Source organism: Fringilla coelebs (genome assembly GCF_963513975.1).
Source record: "Fringilla coelebs genome assembly, chromosome: 27".
Lineage (NCBI taxonomy): Eukaryota > Metazoa > Chordata > Aves > Passeriformes > Fringillidae > Fringilla > Fringilla coelebs.
Genome location: NC_140053.1, coordinates 2240368 through 2268362, shown reverse-complemented (window position 1 = coordinate 2268362; position 27995 = coordinate 2240368). Strand labels below are relative to the sequence as shown.

The following is a 27995-nucleotide window of genomic DNA, read 5'->3' as shown; positions in this document are numbered from 1 at the left end:
CTCATTGAAATGAACAGCGCAAGGGTCTGTGGGAGGAGAAAATCCATCGTAAATACTTCCTTGACAACAACAAAAATAGAAATATGCTCATGGAAATGACACAGGAACACCTGGAAAACCTCAAAGGGCTGAGATGTGACCGACCTCGGCAGGATGGGCGGCACTGGCCCAGGATTCCGGGGACAAATCACTCCCATCTGGTGGCAAATCCCACCAGATGTTGGGATTTTTGTTTCCTTTTTTTTTTTAATTCTTGAAGGGTTCTGAAAGTTACAAATAGCAGAAATCCCTGGTTTTCAGGGAGGTGTTCTCCTCAGCTCTTAAAAAAAAAAAATTAAAACAAAAGACAAAAAATTAAAAAAAGAAAAAGACAATTCCCACTGCGAAGTTACAGCAGGAGGGATCCAACACCCAGAGACCCTTCCCAAAAATCAATGTACTAAGGCTGCTGTCACAGGGGACAGGACTGGCCTTGGAGCAGAGGGAAAACTGGATGCTTTATGGAAAGAAAGCAACATCAGATAAATCAAACACAACCAGCATCACATCCCAGGTCCCCACTGCTGGGATAACCCATCCAGGTGCCTCTGCATCGATAAATTCCCCTTCTCATTTGTTCTTTTTTTCTTACGGAAACGGGGAAAACAAACCAACAAAACAACAACAACAAAAACAAAACCGCTTTGGGAAGCAGCCTCCCCCCAGCCCTCCCTGACCCACCGGCAAACTCCAGTGCCCAGCTTGGGGTAAGATCATTTTTTAAATCCCTTCTTCCTTCCATTCCTACTTTTCCATCAATCCCCCCCTTTCCTGGCTCAGTTTGCTGCGGGGTTGGGATTATTTTTGTCACTAACCAAGCAGGGGAGGCCAGTGGGGACCCTCTGGTATCTCCTGAGAGAGGGAGGGATGCCCGGGGAGTTCTGCAGCAGCTGAAATGCGGACGAGACCTTGCTCTGGCCAAAAAAAAAAAAATTTAAAAAATTAAAAATTTAAAAAAAAAAAAATCAAGTCCTGTGGCTAAAGGAGGAGAGGCAAGGGGGGGATCCCAGGAATCTCAGTAGGGAACCCCCCGGCCCCGGCCCCCCCGTGGAGGCACTCGGCCAGGCCCTCGGAATGTCTTCCCGTAGGAAGACGGCGCCTGGGTTGGGGCACCCCAGCTGTGACCTGTTCCTGCCCCACTGGAACCGGCCGTTCCCGGCCCCAGCTCGCTGTAACTCTGCATTTTGGCCTCTGGGTGTACCAGCGCGTTGTTGTTGCTCCCCTCGGATTTGCTGAAGGATTGCCCGAGCGAGTGGATGCCGACGGGGACTCTGGCGAAGCGCAGGTCCTGGTCCCCCGGGAACTGCACCGAGCCCGTGCCCTGGTAGTTGCTGCTCTCCCCGAGGTGGCTCACGGAGCCCAAGAAGGTCCTGCTTTTCCCCAGGGGTTGGGCAGAAGAAGGTTCTAGCAGAGTCTGGCCCGGATTGAGCTCCTCGGCACCGAATCCCCCCTCGGAGCTGTCGGTGCTGTAAGTCCTGGCGGGCTGGGAGCGGCCGTAGTCCGGGCCCGGTGGCTCCTGCGTGGCGTGGCCGAGCGGCTCCGGGTCGGGCTGGGAAAGGAGCTGGAGCAGCGCAGCCGTCACGGCCGGGTTCAACTCCTGGGCTACTCCGGAGAGATCCCCTTCGGCCACGGGAGGAGGCGGCGGCGGTCCGGGGGGCTCGGGGGGTCTCTTCTCTGGTGGGACAATGCCAGGAGGACACGCTGTGGAAGGGTGACTTCTTTTAAACACCGTTTCAAACAGACACAAAGACATTTCTAAGCAAATCAAACCGATCCCTGCCGAGGCCGCCCGCTCTGGGATGCTCTGGGAAGAGGCGGAGGGAGAGTTTGAACGCTGGCTGGGAGATCAACGTTCATTAACAATGTTCATTAACGCTTTCGCCCCGGCCCCCGCGCACCCAACTCGCCGGCAACAGCTGTCCTAACACCTGGGCACCCGTGCAGGGAATTCCCGCAGCCGGATCAAAGGCTAATTCCGAGCAGGAGGCAGATGTGGAGCCACACGCCAGCCCGCGCTCCCCCCGCTGCCCGAGGGACGCGGCACCGCCCGGCTCGGCTCCGGGGCAGCGTGGCCGGGATGCGCTGCCTCGCACAAACACAAACCCGAGCCCAGCACGCCAGTGCCAGCTCCGAGTGTCCCCTCAGCACCCCGAGGGCAGCGGGGCACCCGATCCTGCCCCCTCCCAGCCACCCCAGCCCCGCTGCCCGACCTTGAAAACAGAGTCCAAAACAAGCTCGCCCCCGAATATTTGCACGAGCAGACTGTCCTGAGCATGAGAAAAGCCTTCTGCTTCCTCCCCCCGGCCCCTTCAGCCCTGATTTGCTCCCAAATCAGGATTTGTTTGCCTTCTGGAAGAAGAAAGCTCCATCACCCCCAGCCCCCCCTGCTCTGTGCCAGCCCGTGAGGCCGAGGAAGCACAAAGGGGCCTGGCTGGGAGATGGCAGAGGGAGCAGAGCACCGACCCCCCCCGAGGCAGGTGACACCACCACGGCAGGTGACACCATGGCAGGGAGGGGACACCACCTGCTCCACTCCCAAAACCAGCCCTGCCTCCTTCTGGAGCAACACACCTGAGCTGCCTCCTCTCCCTCGCCCACGGGGGAAGGAATTACTGGCGATGGCAGAGCCCACGGACACCTTGTTGGAATCAGATCCTCAAATCATTGGCAAAACTGGTTATTAAAAAGGTCAAACTTTATTGTGAAAACCAGTAGTCTTCCAGGACCACCCCTCCACCCGTATCCGTCAGTCCACTTTGAAAACTAGATTGTATTGAAATCCAGAAAAATAAAACAACAACGGGAAAAAAAAAACAAAACAACAACAAAAAAAATAAAACCCCAAAAACAATCTTCAGGTAAAATTTGTAAAGCCAAGCTGATCTGGGGGACAGCAAATCATTCCAAAGAATTATCAACAGAGAACAACGGCATCGAATTCCATCTGCTCTACAGTAACCTAGTTATCTTCCAGGACTAGGGCAACAACAACAAAAAAAAAGAAAAAAAAAAAAAAAAGGAGGAGAAAAAAAAAAAAAAAGAAAAAAAAAAGCACGATCACAACTGGCTCGTGGTGGGCGGGTGTTGAAGGCACGAGAACACAGCACGTTCAGCTACATTGCAGGAGGTGGGATCGGGCCAAAACAGGCTCCCCGGAGAGTCTGAGACAAACTCAGGAGGCGCTTCTACAATTTGGTGAGGTCGTCACAGGCTGTTGCTAATAAATTCAAAAAATCAACAGAAACAAAAAAAAAAAAAAGACATGGAGACATTTACACTCACCTTTGGAAAGGAAATCCGAGAGCTCACTGACACAAGCAGGGGGTTTTAAACTCGTTTGGTTCAGCTTCAGGAGCTGCTGAGTTTTAAGGCTCAAAAATCAGCTCCAGGTAGAACCAGGCACTCGTGGATGCTCAGGTTTTACCCACACAGCTGCCACTATCCCTCCCTTCAGCACTCACCACTATTTCAGCTCTTTAAAATCATCTCTGCAGGGTTATTTATTTCTTTCTTTTTCTTAAGAGGGCAGGGAGGGGATGGTGAAAAAGACCTGGGAAAAAATGCAGAGGTGCAGCAGCATCCTGTGCAAAAAACCTCCCTGGCTGTGCAAACTGCTTGCTGGGGGGGTTGAGGAAGAACTGACCCTCCAAACTTCCCTTGCATTTTTGGGCAAACCCCAAAACCTCCAATTCACCTTCACTGGCACCCTCACAGTGGAGCACTCATGGATTTTGGGGTAATATTTGCCTGTTTGGGCTGTTTAGAGCTGTTCAACCTCCTGAGCAGTCCAGCACTTACCGCAGGGAAGGGAGTCGGGGTCTTTCCTCCTGATGTCCAACCACATCCTACCCCCTTCCCTCCTCCCAGCCTCTCTCCCAACACTCCAAGCCCTCATTCCTGGCTGCAGCTCAACCAGCAGCACTCTCTGGGATGCTCTCACTGCTCCCACCAGGTGTGTTTCTCATTTACCTGTGCTCTCCTCGGGATGCCTCGTCGGGGTTTTCCTGGACCCCCGCTGCTCGCTGCTCTTCTCCCCGTTGCTCTCCTCCAGGGTTATCCCAGGCTCCTGGCTCTTCATCAGCTGACTCAGCAGAACGGCCAGCACGTTCTGCATGTCTCCCTGAGCGCTGGCTGCCTCCGGAGTCTGCTGCTCCTCGGGCACCTCCGCAGGCGGCTCCTCCACGGCTTCCTCTGCCGCCGCCGCCGGGGGCTCGTGGTGCTGCGCCGTGGCCTCGGTCAGGGCCGTGATGGACTGGTTGAGAGCCTCCAGCTGCTGCTGCATCTCGGGGTTGGAGTGGACGTTGAGCAGCTGGGCCATCTGGGGCACGCTCAGGTCGGTCTGGCTCTGCAGCAGGTTCAGGAGCACGGCCAGCTCGCTCTGGTTCAGCTGCTGGGTGATGTCGCCCAGGCCTGCGGGACACACGGGGAGCGGCGGAGGGGAGGTGAGGGGTGGGATTGTGGTATTGCACGTGGTGATGAACAGCCCTTCCCCACATCCCAGAGCCAGGAGCAGCCCTTCCCCACATCCCAGAGCCAGGAGCAGCCCTTCCCCACATCCCAGAGCCAGTAGCAGCCCTTCCCCACATCCCAGAGCCAGGAGCGGCCCTTCCCCACATCCCACAGACAGGAACGGCCCTTCCCCACATCCCACAGACAGGAACGGCCCTTCCCCATGTCCCAGAGCCACAATCCACATCCCAGCCCCATGAACAGCCCTCACCCACACCCCACAAGCAGGAAGAGCCCTTCCTCACATCCCAGAGCCAGGAACAGCCCTTCTCCACACCCCACAGCCATGATCCACATCCCAGAGCCATGATCCACATCCCAGAGCCAGGAACACCTGTTTCCCACATCCCACAGCCATGATTCACATCACCCAGCAATGAACACCCCTTTTCCATGTCCCACAGCAAGGAACACCACTTCCCCATGTCCCAGAGCCATGATCTACATCCCACAGCAATAAATACCCCTTCTTCACATGCCATAGCCAGGAACATCCCTTCTCCATGTCCCAGATCCACATGTGACAGCAAGGAGCCAGGAACACCTGCTCCCCACATCCCCCAGCACTGAACACCCCTTCTGCATGTCCCACAGCAAGGAACATCCTTTTTCCATGTCCCACAGCACTGAGCACCCCTTTTCCATGTCCCACAGCAAGGAACAGACCTTTTCCATGTCCCACAGCACTGAGCACCCCTTTTCCATGTCCCACAGCACTGAGCACCCCTTTTCCATGTCCCACAGCACTGAACACCCCTTTTCCATGTCCCACAGCAAGGAACAGCCCCTCTCCACATCCCACAGCACTGAACATTCCTGTCTCCACACCCCACAGCACCGAATGCCCCTTTTCTACATCCCATAGCCAGGAAATCTCTTTCTCCACATCCCACAGCACTGAACATTCCTGTCTCCACACCCCGCAGCACCGAATGCCCCTTTTCTACATCCCATAGCCAGGAACTCTCCTTCTCCACATGCCACAGCCAAAATCCACATTCCACAGCACTGCAGACCCCTTCCCCACGTCCCACAGCACCTGACCAGCCCCTGTCTGTGTCCCCAAGCTGGGGGAAGGCAGGGATGCTTCGGGAGGAGGATTTTGGGAGGATTTAGCTGGCAGCCCCCGCTGCGGTGGCACGGCAGCAGCACCCCGTGGTACTGCACACACACTGCACCCACAGAGCTGCTGCTGCACTGCCCCCAGCACCCCCCAAAACCACAGCACACCTGGCTGCTGCTCACCATCAGCTCAGCCAAGCCTAACTGCCCCATTGCTGGGTTTGGGCAGCCCAAGGATACCAGGCTACGGCAGGGGGGTGAGGGGGCAATGGATGAGGATGGCAATGGAAGCCCCAGCAGGGCAATCCCAGTTTGGCCGCTCCTGAGATCCCCACAGATCCAAATCACTCCCTCCTGCACTGGGAAGGTTTCCCTGGATGGAGCTGAGCTGCTCTCTGGGATGCAGGATGGGCGTGATCCCTGACACAGCACAAGGAATTAGGTCAAGCAGAAGGCAATTCCTTGCTGGGAGCTGGCCTGGGATCACAGGACTCTGTCCTGACCTGCAAGGATCCAGGTTATCCTAAAATACACCCTGGGAGTGGCATCACCTCCCTTCACAGCCCAATGACAAGTGACAAGGGTGTCCCTTCACACTGACAGCGATGCTGGAACTTTTTGGGAATAAGGGTGGCAAGGCTTTGGTTTCAGCAGCTTAAAATGGAGCTTCTCTTGCTGGTAGGCAATGGAGAAGGGGACATTCTTTTCCCAGCTGTTTGTTAATCCAAGCACCACCTTTTGTCCATCTGCCATGTTTCACTGAACACATGGATTGTGCATTCCCTGGAGCAAGAACTGTCTTCCTCGTTACTTGTCAGCACAGCATTGGACACAAAGGAAGCCTTAGCCCATATCTGGGTTTTTGTAAGGCTTCTACAGAACAATCAGGGCAGCTTTGTGTAAATCCACATTCCTCCCCTCCAACTATTTTCTGGACACAGAGGGGTTGGTCACTGCTTGGAAGAGTGCACAGGTCCAGGTCCTGCCAGTCTGGATGACCTTTTTTGCAGCAAAGTGCAATAATGTTCATTTTTGCCCACCAGCCTGACACTTCCCACCCCTAATCTTCATATAATTTATCAACAAGATCAAACTTCAGCTCATTTGCACACCCTAGACATGGCTCCACCTTCCAGCCTATGATTCCTATGATTTGTTTCTCCACTGGCTGAAGTGACTCAACGACTCCTTTCATCATTCAGCCTCTTTTAGAACTAATAACACAGCTCGGAACAAATTCACAGTCAGCTCATCAGTGACTTCTGAAGACCAGACAGAACCTTCTGCGTCTTCACAGCAGAAAGAGGAAAAAAAAAAAAAAACCTAAAAGAAATGAGGACAGGAAGAGCCTGGAATGCCCTTTCTGCAGAATTAGAGGTGAAAGAACCAGACTGGCTAAAAACCAAACCCAAACCTCCCACACCCAGGGAGGGAACACACCGGGAGCCTTCTCCACACCCAGGTGGGCACTGACCTACTGCATCTGCAGCACCAGGCTCTGCTTTGAGCTGGGCAGGCTGGGGGGGCACAGGACTGCTGTTGTTTTTCACAGTGTCTGTGCTTGGAACAGAGGTAGTTTCTTTCCGAGAAACTTTTGATACCGGAGGCTCCTCCACGGCCATCCCGCTCTGCCGCTGCCGCCGCCGCTTCTTGCTCCACAGCTCGTGGCAATCCTGCCAGTGGGGGAGGCTGCAAGGGAGGGAAAAACATGGCAGGGAAACCAAGGGGATCCTCAAAACCCTCAGGAAGCCCTTAGCACTGATTGTGTCGCCCCTGGATCCCTGGGAGTGGCCAAGAGCAGCTTGGATGGGGTTTGGAGCCACCCTGGGATGCTGGGAGGTGTCCCTGCCCATGGCAGGGGTGGCACTGGCTGGGATTTAAGGTCCCTTCCCACCCAAACCATTGCAGGATGTAATTTTGTAGATCCATGTAATGTTGTTCCACTTTTACAGATGGAGAAATGGACTCAGGAAGGGATTTTGGGAAGAAATTCCTCCCTGTGAAGGTTCTGAAGGGCTGCAATGGATTTCCCAGAGAAGCTGGGAAGTGTCCAGAAACCAGCAGGGAAACCAAAGGAATCCTCAAAACCCTCAGGAAGCCCTTAGCACAGATGGGGTTGCCTCTGTGGCTGCCCCTGGATCCCTGGGAGTGGCCAAGGGCAGCTTGGATGGGGTTTGGAGCCACCCTGGGATGGTGGGAGGTGTCCCTGCCCATGGCAGGGGTGGCACTGGCTGGGATTTAAGGTCTCTTCCCACTCAAACCATTGCAGGATGTAATTTTGTAGATCCATGTAATGTTGTTCCACTTTTACAGATGGAGAAATGGACTCAGGAAGGGATTTTGGGAAGAAATTCCTCCCTGTGAAGGTGCTGAAGGGCAGGAATGGATTTCCCAGAGAAGCTGGGAAGTGTCCAAGGCCAGGTTGGGCAGTGAAAGATGTCCCTGCCCATGGCAGGGGTGGGACTGGATGAGTTTTAAGGTCCCTTCCAACCAAACCATCCTGGGATTCCACGATCTCTGACTGCAGCCAGACCATCACAGGAAGGGGCAGGTCCTAAAGCCAGCAAAGGCAGTGTGAGAATCATTTACTTTGCACTGGGATCTGATCCCTGAATGTGCTGGGATCTCACAAAACCAGTGGGGGCACCAAGCTCTGGGAGTCTGGGATTGTTAAGAAAGGCCCTTCCTTGAGAAACATTGAAGGAAACAGTAATCTCCAGAGCTGTGGCTGCATTTTCACACAAACCAGTCATAGTTTTATCATCTGCTTGATTGAAGTGGGAGAAAATTGAGTGACACTGCTCAACTCTGGCAGTCAATTAAAGCACAGCCTTAATTAGGCCTGAGCAGTTCTCCATGGCAGAGATGGGGCTGTGCTACATCTACTCCTGCACATCTTCCAGCAGAGCTTTAGAGCATCTTACAAACATTAAACAGGGCTTTATAAACCCAGCCTGTCATCAGGCAGAAAACCAACAGCACAGGAAAAGCCATTTGCTCAACCACATGACCAAATACAAGGGCAGAGTCGAGAGAACAACCCAGAAATCAGAATTATGACTGAAGAGAACGCCATGTCTCCTTCCCCAAGCTCATGGTGGGAGGATAGCAGCTGGGACTTACTCAGGAGGTGCCATTTTGCTGAGGTCAACGTCCTTCAGGAAGTCACTGTGCAGGGCCTGCTCTGCTGTGCAGCGTTTGCCAGGGTCCAGCGTCAGCATGTGGTCCAGCAGGTCCAGGGCAGAGGAGGGAATGCTGTGGGGAGAGTGGGAAACATGGATGAGATCATGGAAAACGTCTGGAAAAGCTCAGTGGCAGGAGGACACCTCAGCCTAAGGGGAATCCACAGAGCCAGAGTTGATTGTAGCTCAAAGGGCAGGCATCAGGGGTGGGGAGTGGCTGGAGCTGTGCCTGGGAGGTTCAGGCTGGGTTTTGGGAAAGGTTTGTCCCCCCAGAGGGTGTTCAGGGAATGGGCATGGCCCTGAGGCTGCCAGAGCTCCAGGACTGTTTGGACAAGACTCTCAGGGACAGGGTGGGATTTTTGGGGTGTCTGTGCAGGGCCAGGAGCTGCATTGGATGATCCCTGTGGGTCCCCACCAGCTGAGGGTATTTCCACTCTCTATTTTGCCATTTATGAGAAGCACCTCTGCCACAACTCCCACAAGATTATCCCAGCCAAACCCTAGAGAACATCCCCCTGGAGATGCCACACTTCCAGGAGAGCCCCAGGGAAGCTCTCTGGAGGTGGAAGAGGTGCTGGGAGAGGGGACAGGGAGCCCAGCCCGACTCACAAGGAGAACTCCTCGCGCAGGCGCCGCCGGTATTGCTTCTTGGGCTTCATAGTGTTGAAGTAGGGCAGCTTGATCACATCTGGCCACACAGCTGGGCAGGGGCTCCCACAGAGCCGGCTGGGGAGCAGGGAAGCACAGTCAGCCAGGTGGGACTCACAGAATTCCAGAATCAGAGGGTTGGAAGAGACCCCCAAGATCATCGAGTCCAGCCCAGCCCCAACACCTCAACTCAGCCCTGGCACCCAGAGCCACATCCAGGTTTTGTTCACCCCCTCCAGGGCAGTGCCCACCTCCCTGGCAGCACACTCCAGTGCCCAGTCACTCTTTCTGTGCAGGATTTGCTCCTGATGCCCAGCCTAAACTCCCCCTGGCACAGCTGGAGGCTGTGTCCCCTTGTCCTGCTGTCACTGGGGAGCACTCCAGAGGAAATGACCTTGTGGCAGTGGGGTGAGCACAAAGAGCAGAACAGAATGACCAGGTTGGAAGAGATCTCCAAGATCATCGAGTCCAACCCAGCCCCAGCACCTCAACTCAGCCCTGGCACCCAGAGCCACATCCAGGCTTTGTTCAACACCTCCAGGGATGGCGACTCCACCACCTCCCGGGCAGAACATTCCAGAACTTTATAATCTTTCTGTAAAAACCCTTTTCCTGCTATCCAGCCTGCATTTCCCTTGGTGCAGCTGGAGGCTGTGTGCTCTGGCTGTGTCAGTGCTGCTGCAGACAGAGCCCAGCCCAGCTGAGCACAGGCACCTTCCAGGAGCTGTGAGAGTGATGAGGGCACCCTGAGTCTCCTCTTCTCCAGGCTGAGCACCCCCAGCTCCCTCAGCTGCTCCTCACAGGGTTTGTGCTCCAGACCCCTCACCAGCCTCGCTGCCTCCTCTGGACATGCTCCAGCCCCTCCTAAATTGGGGGGTCAGAACTGGACACAGCACTTGAGGTTCAGAGCCACCAAGCCCAGGGAAAACACCTTTGTAAGCAACCTGCTGCAGGAAGAACCCAGGGCTGGGCACAGCTCAGATGAGATGTTGAAAAAGGAGGTGTCAGGAAGAGGAAAATGTTGAGCTTGAGTTTAAAAACCATTCAAAACAATTTAAAAAAATTTAAAAGCATAATTTTTCTTACTTTAAACATTCCAAACTCACTAAATTTTAGTATTTTTACAATAAGGGTGGTGAAGCTGTGGAACAGGTTGTCCAGAGAAGCTGTGGACTTGATACCCCTGGAGGTGTCCATGGCCAGGGGTTGGAGAACCCTGGGACAGGGAAAGGTGTCCCTACCATGGCAGGGGTGGCACTGGATGGGATTTAAGGTCCCTTCCACCCCAAACCCTTTCAGGATTAAAACTTTCAGTGTGAGAAGTAATTCAGGTCGGTGATTTTTTGGATTCAGCAAACAGCAAGGTTTACTGAGGCTACATAAATCAGCAAGCACACACCTGATGTAGGTGTGGACACCTGATTATTCCCATTTTCATTCCTGGCCCTGTTTTTCCAGGCAGGTTAGAGAACAAGGGCTCCTCTAACTCACTGCCTGTGTGCACGAGCAGCTCTCGCAGCACCTCCCCTCACAGACATGAGTGTGCAAAGCTTTACCTGATTAATTCAAGCTGAGCCAGTTCCAGATTGGCTTGAAAAATAGGCTTCTTTGTAAACAGTTCCCCGAGGATACAGCTGGAAGGAGGAAAAGCAAGAGGTCACGACAGCAAACCCTGGGGATGAGCGTCTGAACACGGCAGCGTTTGTGCTTTGCCTGAGGAGAGTGATTTGCATCAGGGCTTGTAGTGACAAAGTGACCTGTGTGTACAGAGTCCCCAGCCCTGGGCTCCTGGGAATCACCTCCTGCAAGTGGCTGCTTCCTGCAGGAAGCCCCTGACACGTTAACTCTTTGCAGGGAAAAGAGGGACAAGAGAAAGGAGCCCAGAGCTCTCATTTCCTCCAGATTCGGCTTTTGTTTGGATTTTTTACTTCCCTCTGCTGGCCCAAGCTATCAGGACAAGCAGAGGAGCTGGATTTGTGCACACAGAGCTTTTGGAAAAGAGAGGAGAGAGAGGGATGCAGGCACCTGGCTGGAATGGGAACTGAGCAGCAACTGGGCCTCACAGTCAGTAATTTTATTAATTATTAGTTTTCTCTTGTAGTGACAAAGTGACCTGTGTGTACAGAGTCCCCAGGCCTGGGAATCACCTCCTGCAAGTGGCTGCTTCCTGCAGGAAGCCCCTGACAGGTTTAACTCTTCGCAGGGAAAGGAGGATGTGTCAATGTGACAAGAGAAAGGAGCCCAGAACTCTCATTTCCTCCAGGTTCAGCTTTTGTTTGGATTTTCAACTTCCCTCTGCTGGCCCAAGCTATCAGGACAAGCAGAGGAGCTGGATTTGTGCACACAGAGCTTTTGTAAAAGAGAGGAGAGAGGGAGCACCTGTGACTCCTGCAGCTCTCAGCATCCCTCCTTCAGTCAGGAATGAGTGCCAGAAGAAGCTGGGGGGATGCAGGCACCTGGCTGGAATGGGAGCTGAGCAGCAACTGGGCCTGACAGTCAGTAATTTTATTAATTATTAGTTTGCCCAACTTGTCTTTGTGTTATAAAACCCTGATGAAGTTTAGCTGGAACATCCCAGTGGGAAGTGCACACTGTGGGGAATCCTCCAGTCTTTGCTTCTGAATCATTTGGAAAAATGTTCCACCTCTGTGGCTGAACTGCCCAGGCTTTCTGTACTACTAAAACTTCCTGAAACCTGAAATATCTACTTGAAAATCTTTTAGCTGAAAAAAAAAAATCAGTGGCAAGCAGCAACTTTAAGAGTTTAGAGAAAAATTCTCTAAAAAAACACACTGAAGGAGTGAGCAGCACAGGGTAAATGTGTCACTCCTCCACAGCTGTGTCACCCCTCTTGATCTCAAGGGTACATCAATATCAGGTTGGTTTGCATTTGAAATAGGGTAAAGAACAGGATTTTCACTTTCTCATTTCAAACCCAAGGAAAACCTCATTCCAGGAGTTTTTCCAAAGTGGGGAAATGAGGGGACACACTCCTGTCCCTCACAGCACTGTGAAATATTCCTGTCTCCTCCTAACACTCTGCAAGGATGGGGCAGATCCAGCTGTGGGAATTGACAAAAATCAAGGAGCAGCTGCTATGGATTTTAAATAGTGAAAATTCTGTTCTTTACCCCTTCTCATTTCAAATCCAAGGAAAACCTGATTCTAGGAGTTTTTCCTCAGTGGTTTTAATGAGGGGACACAACCCTGTCCCTCACAGCACTGTGAAATATTCCTGTCTCCTCCTAATGTCCTGCATGGATGGGGCAGATCCAGCTGTGGGAACTGGCCCAAATCAAGCAGGAGCTGCCATGGGATGCTCAGGAGCTGGCAGCAGAGGCAGGGGAGGCAGCAGGACTCACCCACAGCTCCAGACATCAATGGCAGGGGTGTAACGCTCCTCCCCGAGCAGCAGTTCTGGGGGTCGGTACCACAAGGTGATGACTTTGTTGGTGTAGGGACGGCTGCAAAGCAAAAAAAACACAAATAAAAACTCATCCCAAGAGCCATAGAAGCCTGAAAAATTGCTTGATTTTATTTCCCAGCTGCACTTACACCTGTCAGTGTTTCAAGTGTCTGCATTTCTGGAGTTAAAAAAACCCGAGGAGGTACCATGGATTTTACAGAATCAGGACTGGTAGGTACCCAAGACTGAAAATTCCTGACCCTCAGCAGGTTGTCATCACTGAATGGTGACTGAGCTTGGAGCAAAACTCACTCCAGGGTAGGTCAAAGCAAGCAGAGAAGAAGTTTTGGCTCCTTCTGAGCTGCTCTTCTAATGAAAAGTCATTAACACCAGCCAGGAGTGTATCTGTCCAACAGCTGGAGATGGATGCTACCACTGAAAATAATTTGTCAGGACTTCCAAGTGAGGGATTGTGTGGATAACTAAGAAGGAAGAACCTCATCCCACCCAGATAAACCCTTTCCCTTCCTCACCTCTCCTCTGAGCTGTAGAGTCGGGCGAGCCCAAAATCTGCAAGTTTGATCTGCCCACTGAAAGACAAAAAAACAGCCCCTGGTTTAAATCACAGTTAAATCACAGAATTATGGAATGCATTGAGCTGGCAGGGACCCATCAGAACCCAACTCCTACTTAAACTCCAGTTAAAGGGTGAGGAAACCCCCCCATGCAGCAGAAAAGCCTCACAGAGCCACATTTGCTGGATATGCCAGGCTTCATTCTCCACTTCAAATGCTTCAAAGAAATACAAATAATTCAGTGTCATCTTATCACAAAACCTTCCCAACAGGCAAATGTCCCAGAGCATTTTTTTAGGTGGATATTGAGACATTTGGTTGTAATTATGACCAAGATTCTTGTACAACCAGTTACCTGTTGTTCAGTAAGATGTTGGAGCACTTGATGTCTCGATGAAGGAAATTCTTTTTGTGACAGTAATCCAGACCCTCCATTAACTGTTTCATGAAAGACTTGATATGGTCCTCTGAGAAATGTACCAAGCCAGATTCTAGCAGCCCCATTAGGTCATGGTCCATGTACTCAAACACAAGGTAAAAGGCACCTGGATAATAAACACAGAAATGGTTGAAAACAAAAAGAGGGACACAAAAAAAGAGGAGGAATGAAAGGAGATTAAATTGTTGAAAGAGTCTTTGTTGTGCATAATTCTGCTGGAGTTGTTTTCTTTTTAAGTTTGCTGTTTTGGACTTATTGGGTGTCCTTTTCCCTCAAGGGGTAAAAAAAGCCCCAAAACAACAAAGCAGCCCCACCAAGGTGAGATCTGAAATTAAATAACACTCAAAATAAATTCCTCTGAAGTTCTGGCGGCATTTACCTTCATGTTTTGGTTATTTTCTTACAAGAGTTTGTTGAGGGATTACCATGCATGGTTTGAACTTGTGTTTGGGCTGTTCCCTTTTGTCTCCTGGAAGAGAAGGTCCCAAACAAGAGCCAGTGGGATGCTAAAACTCTTTTTCCACAGTGACTGAGGACAAAGAACTTTTCACACTACTAATAAGTTTGTTGCCACTAATCAGTGTTAAAAGTGACCCTGTAAAGGCTTTTATTTTTAAGACTGCTCTCCTGTGACTGCAGGAATGCAATCAACTCACTCCAACTGGAACCTGTCCTTCGAGGCGAGGCCAGAGCCAGATCCAACCTCGCTGGAACCGCAGGAGGAACACAAAGAAACAAACCCACCCCAGAGCTGAGTTTAACACTAAACCGAGGAGCTACATCACATCTGTGGTGAACAGAAACCACCTCTGCAGCCAGCTGTACCTTTGTCCTTCTTGAAATCCAGTGCATCTTGTTTGTCCGTGACGATCTCCTTCATGTTGACCACGCTGCGGTGGATGAGCTGCCGCAGGATTTTGATCTCGCGGATGGCCGTGATGGGGAATCCTTCCTTCTCATTGTCCAGGCGCACCTTCTTCAGAGCCACCAGCTCACCTGCAGGGCACAGAGGGTCACAGCCTGCTCACCTGCACCCCCAGGGAAGCTGGGAGCAGCACCAAGCAGGGAAAGTGTCCACCAAAGGACCTCCCTGCTCATTTTAGTTCAGTCGCTCTGCTAGGAGCTCTCACCTGACACTTGTGGTTTTCCTAGAGAAATGGATTTGTAGAGGCATTATAAATAAGACCAGATACTTTGGAGAAACAGAACCATGAAAGATGCATTGTAGCAGGAGCCACAAAGAGTAATTTTACAAGATTGGCTTTAAGACATTTGCAAAAGCTGATAAGCCAAGAAACACTTATACTATATTGTAATACACTTAAATTATATTGTAATTAAGAAATAGTTGGCTTCTGATTGTGATAGTGTGAATTAGAACATCTGTGTTGTCTCACCCTTCTAATGAGACTGAAAAAAGAATAAAAGTTTTTAAAACACCTCTCAGTTGCTCCATCTCTGGGTCAGAAAAGGGCTTAATCCAACACTGCTCCACCACAAAGGGGGAACTGAAGTTTACACTAGAATTTCCCAAGCTGTGCTGCAATAAAATCTGACAATTTAAAAAGCAGGGGTTCAGCTGGCACCTGTGGCCACCACAATCTTCTGCCCAGGCATCAAACCACACCCCAGGGCACAGGATCTCATCAGCAGAGCAGGAACCTGGGCACTAAACTCAAGATTCCAGAGCTGCTGCTCTCCTGCCCCTTTCGGAAAACACCCGATGGCAGCGCTGGAGTCACCTCTGACCCTGCAGGAATTTGTCACTGTGGAGCAGCACTGGCAGGGAGCAGAGCACACCCCCAGAGTGGATCTACCTGGATCCATGCTCACCTGTGTCCTTGTCCTTGGCTTTGTAGACCTGCCCGTAGGTCCCTTCTCCGATGATGCCGATGATGTCGAACTTGTCCACGCAGCGCTTGCCCCAGTCGCTCTCCGTCTGCCTCCTCTCCCCGTAGCGAGGACAACAGATTCTGCAGAGGGAAGAGCTCTGTGAGACACCTGAGGGCTCCAGCTCACTGCCACCCCACCAAAAAAACCCTGCTCAGCTGGGTTAATCCCTAAAATCCAAAAGCAAAGCTGAGGGATGTTGGCGTTGCACTCCCAGGATGGAGCGTTCATTTTAATGGATGTTGGAATGTCCATTTTAATGGATTTTTGGTGTGTAATTCCAACTACACCCAACACAGAAATATTATCCTGGATGGCATTATCACACTACAGCAGGGCAAAAATGAAAGTCTGGGATGTTTTGCAGGATGCTGGATGTTTGGTTTTTATTTAAAACACTCTGTATAAAACATCAGGGGATTTTGCTCCTTCAATAACTGATTACATTTGTGATCAGGGAAAGTTTTCTATGCCTTGAATGTGGAATTCTGGAATGGTTTGGGTTGGAAGGGATGTGAAATATGATCCAGCCATGGGCAGGGACACCTTTAACCATCCCAGGCTGCTTCAAGCCCTGTCCTTGGACACTTCCAGGGATGCAGGGGCAGCCACAGCTGCTCTGGACACCCCAAATCTCCCATTTGGAACAACCAACTTTTGAAAGCAACAAGAGTTTTATACAGAGATGCTCATCCAGTGGTTTCTTCTGGCTAAATCAAAGAGAAAAGAGCTTTTGGGGTAGATGTGGCTGCAGATTGGACATGACACACTCCAACAACTTCTACCACTAATTCTTACATAAATGGGCAAGCTGCCTTTATCTGAGGGCTCAAATGTGAAACAACCCACAGGAAACAGCCATTATACTGAATAATACAGAAATAGGAACTTGTTTTCTCCCCTATCTCACTTCCCTCAATAAAAACCTCTCAAATCAGTCAGGAGAGTTGAGACTCAAAGATTTAAAAAATAAAATAAAATTTAAAAAAAGGAGTCAGCCTTACTTTGGTCTCTTTTTGAAGGGTTGCTGAGGTGGTGTGGCTGCCTTTGGTTCTGGGGAGTCAGGAGGAGATGGGTCCCCCCCAGGGAGCTCTGGGGGGAGCGGGAGGTCCGTGAGTAAGTGTCGTGGTCTCTGCTCTCTGTCTTTCTTCACAGGTTTTGGAGGAAGAATCTCTTTTGGACTAAACTCCGAAAAGTTAATACAACACAAAAGTCAGACTCAACAGCCAGTTAAATAAACAAACAAACAAAACTACTGCAGGACAACAGCTCTGGTTGACAATGTGAGCTTTAAGTGTCAAAATTAGCACATTCAAATATAAAATAAACCAGCTTAAATTTACAATGCTCATACACCAGGAGAGAAAAGTGTCAGGGTGGAACACATCATGAAATGAACACACAGGTCTGCACTAGAACTTGCTCACTTTGCACAAATCAGTACCAGTAATTCAGAGTTTCCTGTGAGGCAGCTCAGGGGATCAGCCAGCCCCCACTTTCTGACCTTTACTTCCTCTATTTACTCAATTTATCACCATGAAATTAAGTGCTTGACTTGGTGAGGACCACTATAAACACAGAGCCAGAGCTAAACCTTCCTCCACAAGAAACTTTTAACCTCTTAGCAAGGACTCAAATGTGGCTTTAACTCCCAAATGCTGCTGAGGAACCAAAAGTTGAGTTTTTAAATCCAATTACCATGAGTGAACCTGCTTTCTCTTTCATGTATTCAGTGAGGAGAATTCCTAAGTTTGAGTAGTCACGAATTCTCCATGCAAATCTCTGCTTCACCAGGAAAAGTTAAAATTCAGAGATCCAAACAGCTTTCCCAGGTCTGTTTTTAGGGCAGGGAGCAGATCTGGTGTTTGAACCATCAGCTCTAACACTTTAGAATAAATGAACTGATGGAAGTAGGTCGTTTTCCCAATTATTTTATTAGACACTGCCTAATAATCTGCACAACAATCTCTTGTGAAATCTACTTCAGGAAGGAGGAAGACAAAAAAACCATCAGAAATGGGAGAAATAGATGGGCTGAAACTCTCCCCCCATTAACAGCAAAATCCTTAAAAGCAGAATAATCATGTTCAAATAACCACAGAGATTCACAAGGAATTGTTAAGGCTGGAAAAGATCAAGTCCAACCACGAACAGTCACATTCACCACTAAACCACAAAAAAACTCAACCTTTGTCCAGAACTAAAACTTATTTGTAAGACCATGGTGGGAAGGGTGAAAGTGTGTCTGGAGAGTGAACCTGCAGTGCCCAAGTTCCAAATTACCAAAAAATTCCCATTTTCTTGCCTTTTATCTGTTCAGTTCTCTATTTGCATGCCAGCACTTGGTTCCTCTAAGCTCAGTTCCCCCAGGACACCTGGGCTGGTCACCAGGAGGAGGAAGCCAAACAGAGAAAAGAACAAGAACAAACACCAAGAACACAACAAAAGCTCCTTGGAGCTCCTTTCCTCTGAACCAAGAGGAGTGGCACCCCAAAAGCAGCAGGGATGGCACTCCAAAAGCAGCAGGGATGGCACCCCAAAAGCAGCAGGGATGGCAGCAGCCAGGTGAGTGCTGTATCCCAGGAAGCTGCACAAGCTCTGCATCAAACCAGTATTAAATTTGTACCAATTCCTCCTAAATAGCTTTTCCTCCTCTCCTGGTGAACCAATCAAACCTAAAAGGCTTGGAGGTGGTAATTCTGCAGAGGTTAAAGAGTCTCCACCTGAATAAATTCTGTCCTTGGGCATATCAAAATCCAATTTTCAACCCTGGATTTGCCATGGGTTTGGGGCTGGAACATTCCCCAGGCTCAGCAAGGACAAAAGTCCAGCTCAAAGAGTTTTGCTCATAAAAATGAAGGCCACTGGTGAAGGGGGAGATTCTGCACAGTCAGGGCCACATGGAACTGCCACCAGACTCAGCAAAACAAGTGGGATTTCCCATCCTTTTATTGGGAAAAAGTCACACAGAGGCATTTACTGAGCCCCAGCATCATCCTCATCACCCCAGCCCTGGGGTCAGGGATAAAACACTTTTACAGAGCTAAGTCACACCTGGGTGGTAAAAAAAAAAAAAAACAAAACAGAGCTCTAGGTGTGAGTGGTTGAAAAAATAAAATAGAAATTTGCAGGACAACTTGTGGGATTGGAAATGAGGGAAAAATCAGCAGGCAGCTCAAAGCTCCTGCTCAGCACAGAGACTGAAAACCAGTAATATTTACTGAACAACATCACACAGGGAGGGCAACAAACACACACCAGACTCACTTTTAGGTTGGAGGCAGTGGGAACACTTCCCTGCTTGCCATCAATACCAGAATCATCCATGAGAATAAATCCAATTATTCAGAATATGTAACACTTCACCACAGGGTGATTGTACTGAGTCAGGACTGGGGGATACCACACTGGTCACTGAAAATGTGCTTTACTCCCCAATCCAGCACATCTTTAGTGATAACTGGGAAGATCCAGGAGGTTTTAGGAACTACAGGCTAAGCAAGATCAAATAAAAAAAAAAAAATCACTGATGACCTTAAGTTAACAGCATTGCAACAAACTAACAGCTAGAAAAGGAGAGGAAAAACCAACTATTTGGGGTTTTTTTTTGTCTTCTCCACTCCATTCTGGATATTCTGTTCCTTTCTTCCCACCAAAAGAAACCCCCTGAGTGGGGTTTTCAGATGAGTTCATCACAGAATCACAACCACCCCCAGCCCAGCCAGAGCTGCAAGAACAGGACAGAGTCAAGGCTGCATGTTTTGATCAGAAATGATCAGGAAATAAAGTTAAAGCAGGTGCAGTTTCACTCATTTTTAAACTCTTCAAACAAACAATACCTACTTCTCAAGCAATGAATTGCTTGCATCAGTTACTCAAGAATTAAGACAATATTCAAGTTAAACCAATGTTGGTTTTTACACATGGGCATGGCCTGTGAATCCAGAACAGAAAAAGCTCTGGTTTGTGAAGAATTGTTAAGAATTTTTTAGCTTTTTCCTGTTCCTTGAATACAAGTTTCTAAAGAATTAAGCAAACAAACAAAAAAAAAAGTTAAATAAAGTAAGTGTGCAAACAGCTCCAACACAAAGAGAGGCAAAACCCCAGCTCCACGTTCCATCCCTGTAAACAACCATGAGCAAGGAGTGATGTGAAACCTTTACCAAGCAGCACTAAAGCAGCAGCCAAACCTCTCGTTTCCCACAGAGATAAGAGGCAACAACCTGCATGAGACCATAAAACCCTCCACACAAACCTGGCAGGGCCAACACCTGGAACAGCCCTGGCATAACTCCTTTAAACCAACACCACAGTTACACTCTGCAGGATAAGCTCACAACTGTAAAACCAACCCCCAAAAAAAACCCTTTTTATTCAAAGCTTTGCTCTTAAATGCTAAAGGGGATGCTCTGGTGTGACCTTACCTATCCAAGTCATCTTCCCCAACTAAAATAGGGGGGAGCGGAAGCGGAGGCAAGGTGGAAGTTTTCAGGTGTGGGATAGCAGCCGTCACAGACACTTGGGTTTTTGGAGCCACCTGGACAGAGGACTGGGAGTTCACCTGAGAGGATAAAGTAGACGTCCTTGGGTGGGAAGAAGATGGCAAAGACGTTGGGGCTGAAGGAGGGACCTGAACAGGAGTCACTGGGGCCGGAGGCAAAGGAGGGACAGCGGGTGACGGAGGCAGCGGCGGCAGCGGCGGCGTGGGAGGCGGAGGGGTGGTGGTGGGCAGAGGTGGAGGAGGGGATTTGATGGCGGGGAGAGGGGGTGGAATCTCCTTCTCTGCTGTGTCTGTCTCCTTTGGAGATACCAGGTCCTCTACCACTGCTACAGGCTTCGAGTCTTTTGTTCCCGTGGGTTTGGAATCCCTCAGTGGAACAGGGTGTTTCCTCTCCGAGTTCTCCTCTGCCTTGGATTTCGTTGTCTCCGCAGGGGCTTTAGGCTCTGCGTTGGTGTACAGTAAATTAACCGAGTCCGTGTCAGGAGCTTTCTCAGATTTAACAGTTTTGGTGACCTTTTTAGACTCTGTCCCAGCCTCCTTCAGCTCAGCCAAGCTGTTCTCCTTCCTAGCCAGGAAAACAGGGGAGCCTTTCACCTCCTTCCCGTCCACCTTGGCTGCAGCTGCTGCAGCGGCCGCTCGCTCTTTCTTCTTCCTGCTGAGCTCTGCTCCCAGGCTGGAGTTCAGTGGGAGCCTGCTTGGGGAGATGCTGGAATGGCGACTGCGGGAGCCAGACCTCTGCTTCTTGCTGTGAGATGAGTGCCTGGAGTAGCCAGGGCTGCGGCTCCGGGACTTCACGGATTTCCTGGGGAGAGAAAGGAAACGGAGCTTCTCTCACCCTCTGAGCTGCTCACCAACAGCTGAATGAGTTATTGGTCAGCTCAGAGAGGTCACAACACCTGTCAGGAGAAGCTGGAGCTACTGAAAGGAGTTTTTGAGTCAGTCAGGAGCAGTTTTATACCATCATCACCCACTCTTCCTGTGCCAGACCCACCGTCAGGGAAGGATCAAGGATGGACAAGCCCCAATGGAAAGAGATCACAGCTCACACACCCAACAGGAGACTCCAGCCAAGAGGATGAGCTCTTGGAATATTCCAAGAATATTTAGGAATATTTCACAGGAATTATGTGCAACTTTAAAGGAAACCATGGATAAAACAAGACTGCCTCAGGAAATCGGGCACTTCAAGCTCCTTTCAACCCCCTGGTTCTTTTACTGCTATCAGAACTCAAATTTGCATGGTGTGATTTGGAAGAAGGAAAAATAAACCCCAGGAATTTTAACTCTATTGGTCAAGGTCTTCCTGTACAAAGAATGTGCTCTAAATCAGGTGTGTGTGCAGAAATAATCAGAGAAAATCTGTGCTGGGAGAGAAGCAAAGCAGGAAACACCTCACACCATCAGGGCTCAGGAGAGAGGGGAAACTGATGGGGAAACCAGATAAACACCAAAATGGAAATGGAAACTGGTACTTCCAGTGCTTATATCAAATTCCTGATAAGCCAGAACTGTTTCCTCCACTCCAGAGGAACGAGGATTGTGCAGGGTGAGGCAGGAGGCTTTAATGGTGTGGTGGGCTCTGATGCCAACAGGACAACCAAAAATTCTGAGTTCAAACAGTGTAACACATCTAATTTGGAAAACACAGAATTCCCTCAAAACAGTCCCACAGCAGTAATAAAACACCTTTAATAGCAGCAGTTCAAACACAGGTGACACCAGCTCCCTTGTAACCATACCCAGAACATAATTAACAACACCAATTAGTATTATCCCAAGACAATAAACATTTGGAAAATAAACTGCAGAAGTGAGACAAGAGGAAATTCCTGTCCCAACACCAGCAGCACCTTGCAGGAGGGGCAGCTGTGAGTGTGGGAGAGGAAGGGTCCCTACCCCAAGGATCAGAATTCCTCTCTCACTTGGAAGCTCCAGCCCAAGGCTCGTGCTGACAATGCTCAAAGAACAGCAGGGCTGTAGGTGAGGCCTTACCTTTAGACTTGCAAAATTAAAATACACAACCAGAAGGAGAAAAAAGCAGGGTCTGCAGTCCCACAGCAGTTTCCCTCCTCACACACTGCTCTGCCATGGGAATGCTGCCTCAGGATCACCTCTTTTCCCAAGGTTTCTGCTCAGTGAGTGACAGTCTGGGCTGCAGTTTGTCTGGCACCACGAGCTGGGAGAGCAGTTACCTTCCAGCAGCTTATGGAAAACTCTCCTAATGAATCCTGTAGGATGTCACTGACTGCAACCACAAAGTTTTGGGGTTAATATTCCCTCTGTAATTCATCCAGGATGGACTGTTCAATGCTGCAGTGCCCCTTCTCCTGCTCCCTTGTCTTCCATCCTGCCCCATGAGAACCCCCAAGAGTTCCAATTCATGGAAAGTTTGGGTTGGAAGAGACCTCAAAGCTCATGCAGTGCCACCCCTGCCATGGCAGGGACAGCTTCCACTGTCCCAGGCTGCTCCAAGCCCTGTTTAACACTGCCAGGGATCCAGGAGCAGCCAGGGCCTCCTCACCCTCAGCAGAATTTAACCTGGCTGCATGCAATCAAACCAGATCACTCACCAGATCCAAAGTAAACTTCTCCAAAAGTTTAATTTTACCATATTTAACGGTGCCAATTTAGAAACAGCCACCAGGGACACCTGCCTGGACCAGGACAGGTGAGGGTGGGGAAGTCTGGAATGCCCAGAGCCTCTCACAGAACCAGCACTTCCCAGGGTTGGAATGACTCCCTGACCTTCCAGCAGCAAATATCCACAGTCCTCTGCTCCACCAGGAATAAATCCACCATTCCCTCCCTCTTCACTCCACCCCTCACCCTTTTTCTCTTCACTAACAATAATTCCCTACAGTTACCACACAAATAACTGCTGCTTCCAAGCCTCTTTTCCAGGCTGGTGTTCACAGCTGCTTTGTGAGACCTGAAAAAGGCTCCACATGCAGCTTCTCCCAGCTCCACCTACAGCAAACCTCACCTCCCATCCTCAGAGCATCAACAGCCCCCAAAATTCCAACCCAGCACCTGCTGAGGGGCCTTTTATCACTGCATATCTCAAAAAAAACAGGCAATAAAGTGCAGAAGATGCAGAGGCAGGTTTTGCTTCTGGAAGAAAATAATTTCCATCTTCTGGAAGGATTGTTTTGTGGCTTTACCTGTAGCCATTTAATAACACTTTTAACCCTTTCACCCTTAATTTGTTAAGCTTTGGTGTCACATTTCACACCTTACTTGCTTTGTCAAGGTTATCCAGGATGGATGAGGGGCAGTTCAGCCTCACATTCCTTCCTCCTTCTGGATAAAAATGTTTTGGGATTAAAACCCACCCTGCTGTCCCTCCAGAACTGGAAAACAGAAATAAAAGATACCATCCATGACAGCTGTGAATTAACAAAGAAATGATGGCTTCATCTAAAAATCCAAATTAAAAAGCACTGTGAGATTTATTTAAGTCACACAATCAGAAGATTGGGATGAAGGGAATACTAGAATCTTCCATGCTGAGATGGCCAAGGTTAACAGGTTAACATCCACATCATTCCACACCATCCACCCAAAATCACCTACAAATATTTCAATATTTTACCTGCTCTAAACCCCACAGAGTTAAGGATAAAGCAGAAAACACTATCAGGGAAGCCTGAGTGCTCCAATTCCTCAGGAAACAAGCTTTAATTCTTATTTGTGACCAGAGCATGTGCACACTCACACCTCACTACACACTCAGCACACCCCACCTCCCCCAAGCTGAGGGGCTCTGGAATTCCATCTCCTTGTTTTAGCTGCAGTGACAACAGTTGCCACACAGAATGGCAAAGCACATCTGTTATTTTCCCTGCTGACCAAATCATCCTCGTTGGGAAGTGAGTTGTTTTCCACAGCCACTGGAAATGCAAACAACTCTGGATTTTCTCCAATCAGCACAGCACATGGGTGCAGTTCCCTGATGATGTGTTTTGGAGATGGAGATGAAAGAAAACACAGAATGCACTAAAAAAAAAAACCTATATTGTCAGTCAGTGGAAATAATGGAGTGTCCCAGAAAAGCCTGAGGAACACAAGCTGTGGTCAGGTGTTCCCTGCCTGAGTGTGCCAGTTAAAGAGGTTTTCTCTCCCAAAAAATGTTCCTGTCCCTCCACAGGAAGCACAGAAGGGATCAGTCACAGCCCAAAGTCAGCTGCCTCCTTTCAAACTCATCTGCAGCACGTCAAGGTGAGGAAGGCTCTGCCCACCCTCTACCTCAGGCGTGCCCTGAGCCCCCCAGGTGAGCCCCCCTGTGCCTCCTGGACACACCTGACCCAGAATCCCCCTCTCCAGTCTCACCTTGCAGCCTAGGAGTTCCACAAAGCAAAACTAACACATGAATTACAACTTAGACTTCAGCTGACACATGGAAAACAGGTGAAATTCCCTCTGTCCCTTTGCTACAGTCACTGCAGGCAGGTGTTTTCCAAAGGGAATGGAATACCTCACACAGTCAGTCAGTTATCTGCCCAGGAAAGAGAGAGGAGTAAGTTACCAAGCCAGAGGTTCAGAGAGAATGTAAACAGTGAGTAACCTTTGGAACTCATCTGGTTTGGGGTCTAGCATTTAGTCCAAGATGTCCTTAGAAAGTAGCTCTGAAAGTTTAGGGAAGCAGCACAAAGTTGCTCTCATAAATCAGGGAAATGGAACTGCTGGATTTCTCACCTCAGAAGCAGCCACACACACTCACACAGAGAGCTTCTCCTGGGAGGAAAACTCTTAGGACACCTCTGCAGCTGCCAATGGCTTCTCCCTGCTCAGGGCTGGCCACTGACCCAGTGCCACAACTCTGAGCTGTATCAGTGAACTGCCTGCACCCTCACTCTTCAAAGGGCCGGTAAATGATGTGTCAGAGTAGCAGCACCAAGCAAAAAGGATTGAAGGGAAGGAGGAGAAAACCATCCAGGCCTATCCCTGAGAACCTCCCAGGTGTACACAGAGAAAACAGGCCAGAGGAGGAGCAGCCTGGAGGAAATTTTCACTGTAAAATCACAGTGGAATACAGAGATTTTACGTCAGAGCTTCCAGGGGGTTGAAACCAACACAGAAATGCCAGCAAGGACAAAGGCAAGTTCTCCATGGAAGACAGCACTCCTGAAGTTCAGAGCTGTGGTAACAAAGACCAAATTCCAAAAGCCCTGTGTGCTTTGGGAACTGCTGAGCTGGAGGATGCAGCACAGCATTCCTATGGCCATTACATTCCAGGTCACATCTGAATTGCCATGGAGCTCCAAGCAAAGCTCCACAGCATCCATGGAGACAACTGGAAACTCACTGAATGTAAGCCAGGGCTAGGGAAAGAAAAGATCAATGTTAGACTGTGTCACAGGATGATTAACGAACACCTGAAATAAAACACACAGAGCTACCTTGAAAGAATTGTTTCCTTCTGGAGCAAAGTTACTGAGAGAAAGGGGAAAAGAGAGAAAATTAGAGGTAAGTCAAAATCCAGCTGGTTGCTCCTTGCTCTTCCAGACTGGCCAGATTTCAGAAGGGAAGGGAAGAAATTCTAGTGCTGAGAAAAGAAAGTTTAGGCTGAGAGATGGAGTTTGCACATGGTTGTCTAATTCAGGGGGAAAGAAAAGACAAGACAGTTCAGAAAGAGCAAAATCCACCCCAAAGGAGCCCTCCTGAAAAGCAAGATCATGTTCCCACATGCAATAAACAGATAAAGACTTCCAGAAACAGGTGAAAACATTCCCCATGGCTGAACTTCCCTCCAGGTAAGCACCTTAGATCCTGCTCAGGGAGCCTCCCCACGCAGGGGCCACTCCAGAGGTGGGTGTAGCTTAATCCCAGAGCTGCTCCAGCCTCCCTCCCTGCCCGGAGCCAACATGGACGCTGCCTCCTGCCGCACACAGAGGCGTCTCCCAAAGTGTCAACTCCATTTCCAAGGGAATTGTCAAGGCCCCGACTAAAGCAACTCCACGCACGTCACCCCACGGCCAAACTGGGCACCAGTGGGGAGGAAAGGAATCACAGAATCATGGAATGCTTTGGGCTGGAAAGGCCCTCAAGACCATCCCATGGGTAGGAACACCCTCCACTATCCCAGCTTGCTCCAAGCCCTGTCCAACCTCGGACAACTCCAGGGATGGAGCATCCACAACTGTGCCAGGCCCTCACCACCCTTACAAGGAAGAATTTTTCCCTAATATCCCACCTAATCCCACCATCCTTCAACCTAAACCTATCCCCCTTTATCCAAACCCTTCTAAACATCCTTCCCCCATCTCCCAGCTCTATCCCAATCCCTCCCAGCTCCCAGCACACGCACCTGGCGATGGGGCTCCGGCTCACGGAGCGCTTGGAGGCGAAGGGGCTGCTGGAGCGGCGGCGGCTGTAGGGGCTCGGGGACCTCCCGCTGTAGGAGCCGCTGCCCCGCTCGTAGCTGGACGAGCGCCTCCGGCCGTAGGGGCTCACGGATCGCTGCCGCCGGCTGTAGGGGCTGGGCGAGCGGGCGTTGGACTGGTAGCCCACGGGCTCCTTGTAGGGTGGGCTGAGGGACTGGCGGCGTGATGATCCGCCGGGGCTCTTCCTGTAGGGATCGTAGGTGCTGGAGGTGTGCGAGCGGGGCGGGCTGAGGTCGTACTCCTGCACGTAGGAGGCTCCCGAGGGGCTGTCGTCCAGTTTGGGGCTGTCCGACCATTTCCTGTGAGGGCTCCTGGATTTCCTCTTGGGGCTGTCGATGGTTTTGTAACTTTTGGGAGCATCCCTTTTGCGATGGCTTTTGCTGCGCTCTTTGTGGCTGGATTTGAGCTCCCGCTCCTTCCTGGATTTCTCCTTGTGCGCCTTGGCCGAGCGCGATTCCTTGTTGCTGCTCTTGGAGGAGAGCGCCTTGGGGTGCTCCTCGCTCTCCAGGAGCCTCTTGGAGGATCCCGATATCCTCTCCTTGGCGGACCTGCTGGAAGCATCCAGGCTCTTTTCCAACTTCCTGTCTTTCTCCGCCTGTTTGCTCTTCATCAGCTCCCGGAGTCGCTTGTGCTGGTGGTGCCGGTGCTTCTGGGCCCTCTCGCTCCTCTCCGCCCTCCTCTCCTCGTTGTCCCGCCTGTCCAGCTTGAGGGCCACATCGTCCGAGAAGGTGTCCGAGTCCGAGCTGATGTCATCGTACTCCACCAGCGGCTTGATCACCGCTCCCAGGGGCGCCGCCGCTTCCTGGGCCGCCAGCGGGGACTCCTTGGAGTGCCTGGACTTGTGCCTCTTGTGCCTGGAGCCCGCCCGGTGCCTCTCCTTGCTGTTGGAGCTCCCGCTGCCCGGCTGCGAGGACCCCCCGCCGCCGTCCTTCTTGCCCCCATGTCTCTCCGGATTTGGCATTCCTCCCCCGCTGCGCTCGGGAACGGCGAGGGGGGGACTCCGCGAAAGCCCCGAACTTCAAACTCCCTCCGCGCCCGCCCCTCGCACCATCCACCCCGGCCTCGGTTCTCCCTCCTACATGGGGAGCGGGGCCCGAGGCCCCGGAGGAGGCGGGAGGGACGGGGAGGGGAGGGGGGAAGGATCCGGGAGGGGAGGGGGAAGCGCCGCGGCCTCACCGCCTCATCCGAGGGGCCCAGGCCCGGCGGGCAGCGCGGCCGCGGGGGCGCCCCGGGAAGGCGGGGCCCGGGCCCGGAGCGCTGCCCGCGGCCTCAGCGGCGGTGGCGGGGCCTGGGCGCGGAGGATCCCCGGCCGAAGGGGCCCCGGAGCCGCCGCCGCCCCCGGCCCGGCCCCCGCGCTCTGC

The 27995-nt window shown here is 50.8% G+C and overlaps 1 protein-coding gene across 2 annotated transcripts; it reads right to left on the bottom strand.

Moving 5' to 3' along the window:
* On the bottom strand, nucleotides 1-27995 carry CDK12 (cyclin dependent kinase 12). Of its 2 annotated transcripts, none has more exons than XM_084222446.1 (14): nucleotides 26559-27995; nucleotides 20175-21053; nucleotides 16755-16931; nucleotides 15694-15833; nucleotides 14686-14856; nucleotides 13777-13966; nucleotides 13380-13436; nucleotides 12803-12904; nucleotides 10997-11074; nucleotides 9402-9518; nucleotides 8734-8865; nucleotides 7085-7299; nucleotides 4009-4449; nucleotides 1-1740 (listed from the first exon to the last, which is right to left on the bottom strand). In XM_084222446.1, the coding sequence occupies exons 1-14, from the start codon at nucleotides 27593-27595 to the stop codon at nucleotides 1055-1057; spliced, it is 4422 nt and encodes a 1473-aa protein (XP_084078572.1). In that variant the 5' UTR covers nucleotides 27596-27995; the 3' UTR covers nucleotides 1-1054. The 2 variants fall into 2 exon arrangements, with proteins under 2 accessions (XP_084078572.1, XP_084078571.1); XM_084222445.1 differs by lacking the exon at nucleotides 1-1740 and adding an exon at nucleotides 2638-3256.

Coding starts and splice junctions, on each gene's coding strand:
- CDK12 (XM_084222446.1), bottom strand. CDS start 27,595: ATGCCAAATCCGGAGAGACATGGGGGCAAGAAGGACGGCGGCGGGGGG. Junction 9,519..10,996: donor GCTCAGCTTGAATTAATCAG/GTAAAGCTTTGC, acceptor CCTGCTCCCCAG/CCGGCTCTGTGGGAGCCCCT. Junction 8,866..9,401: donor CTGCGCGAGGAGTTCTCCTT/GTGAGTCGGGCT, acceptor CTCTCCCCACAG/CATTCCCTCCTCTGCCCTGG.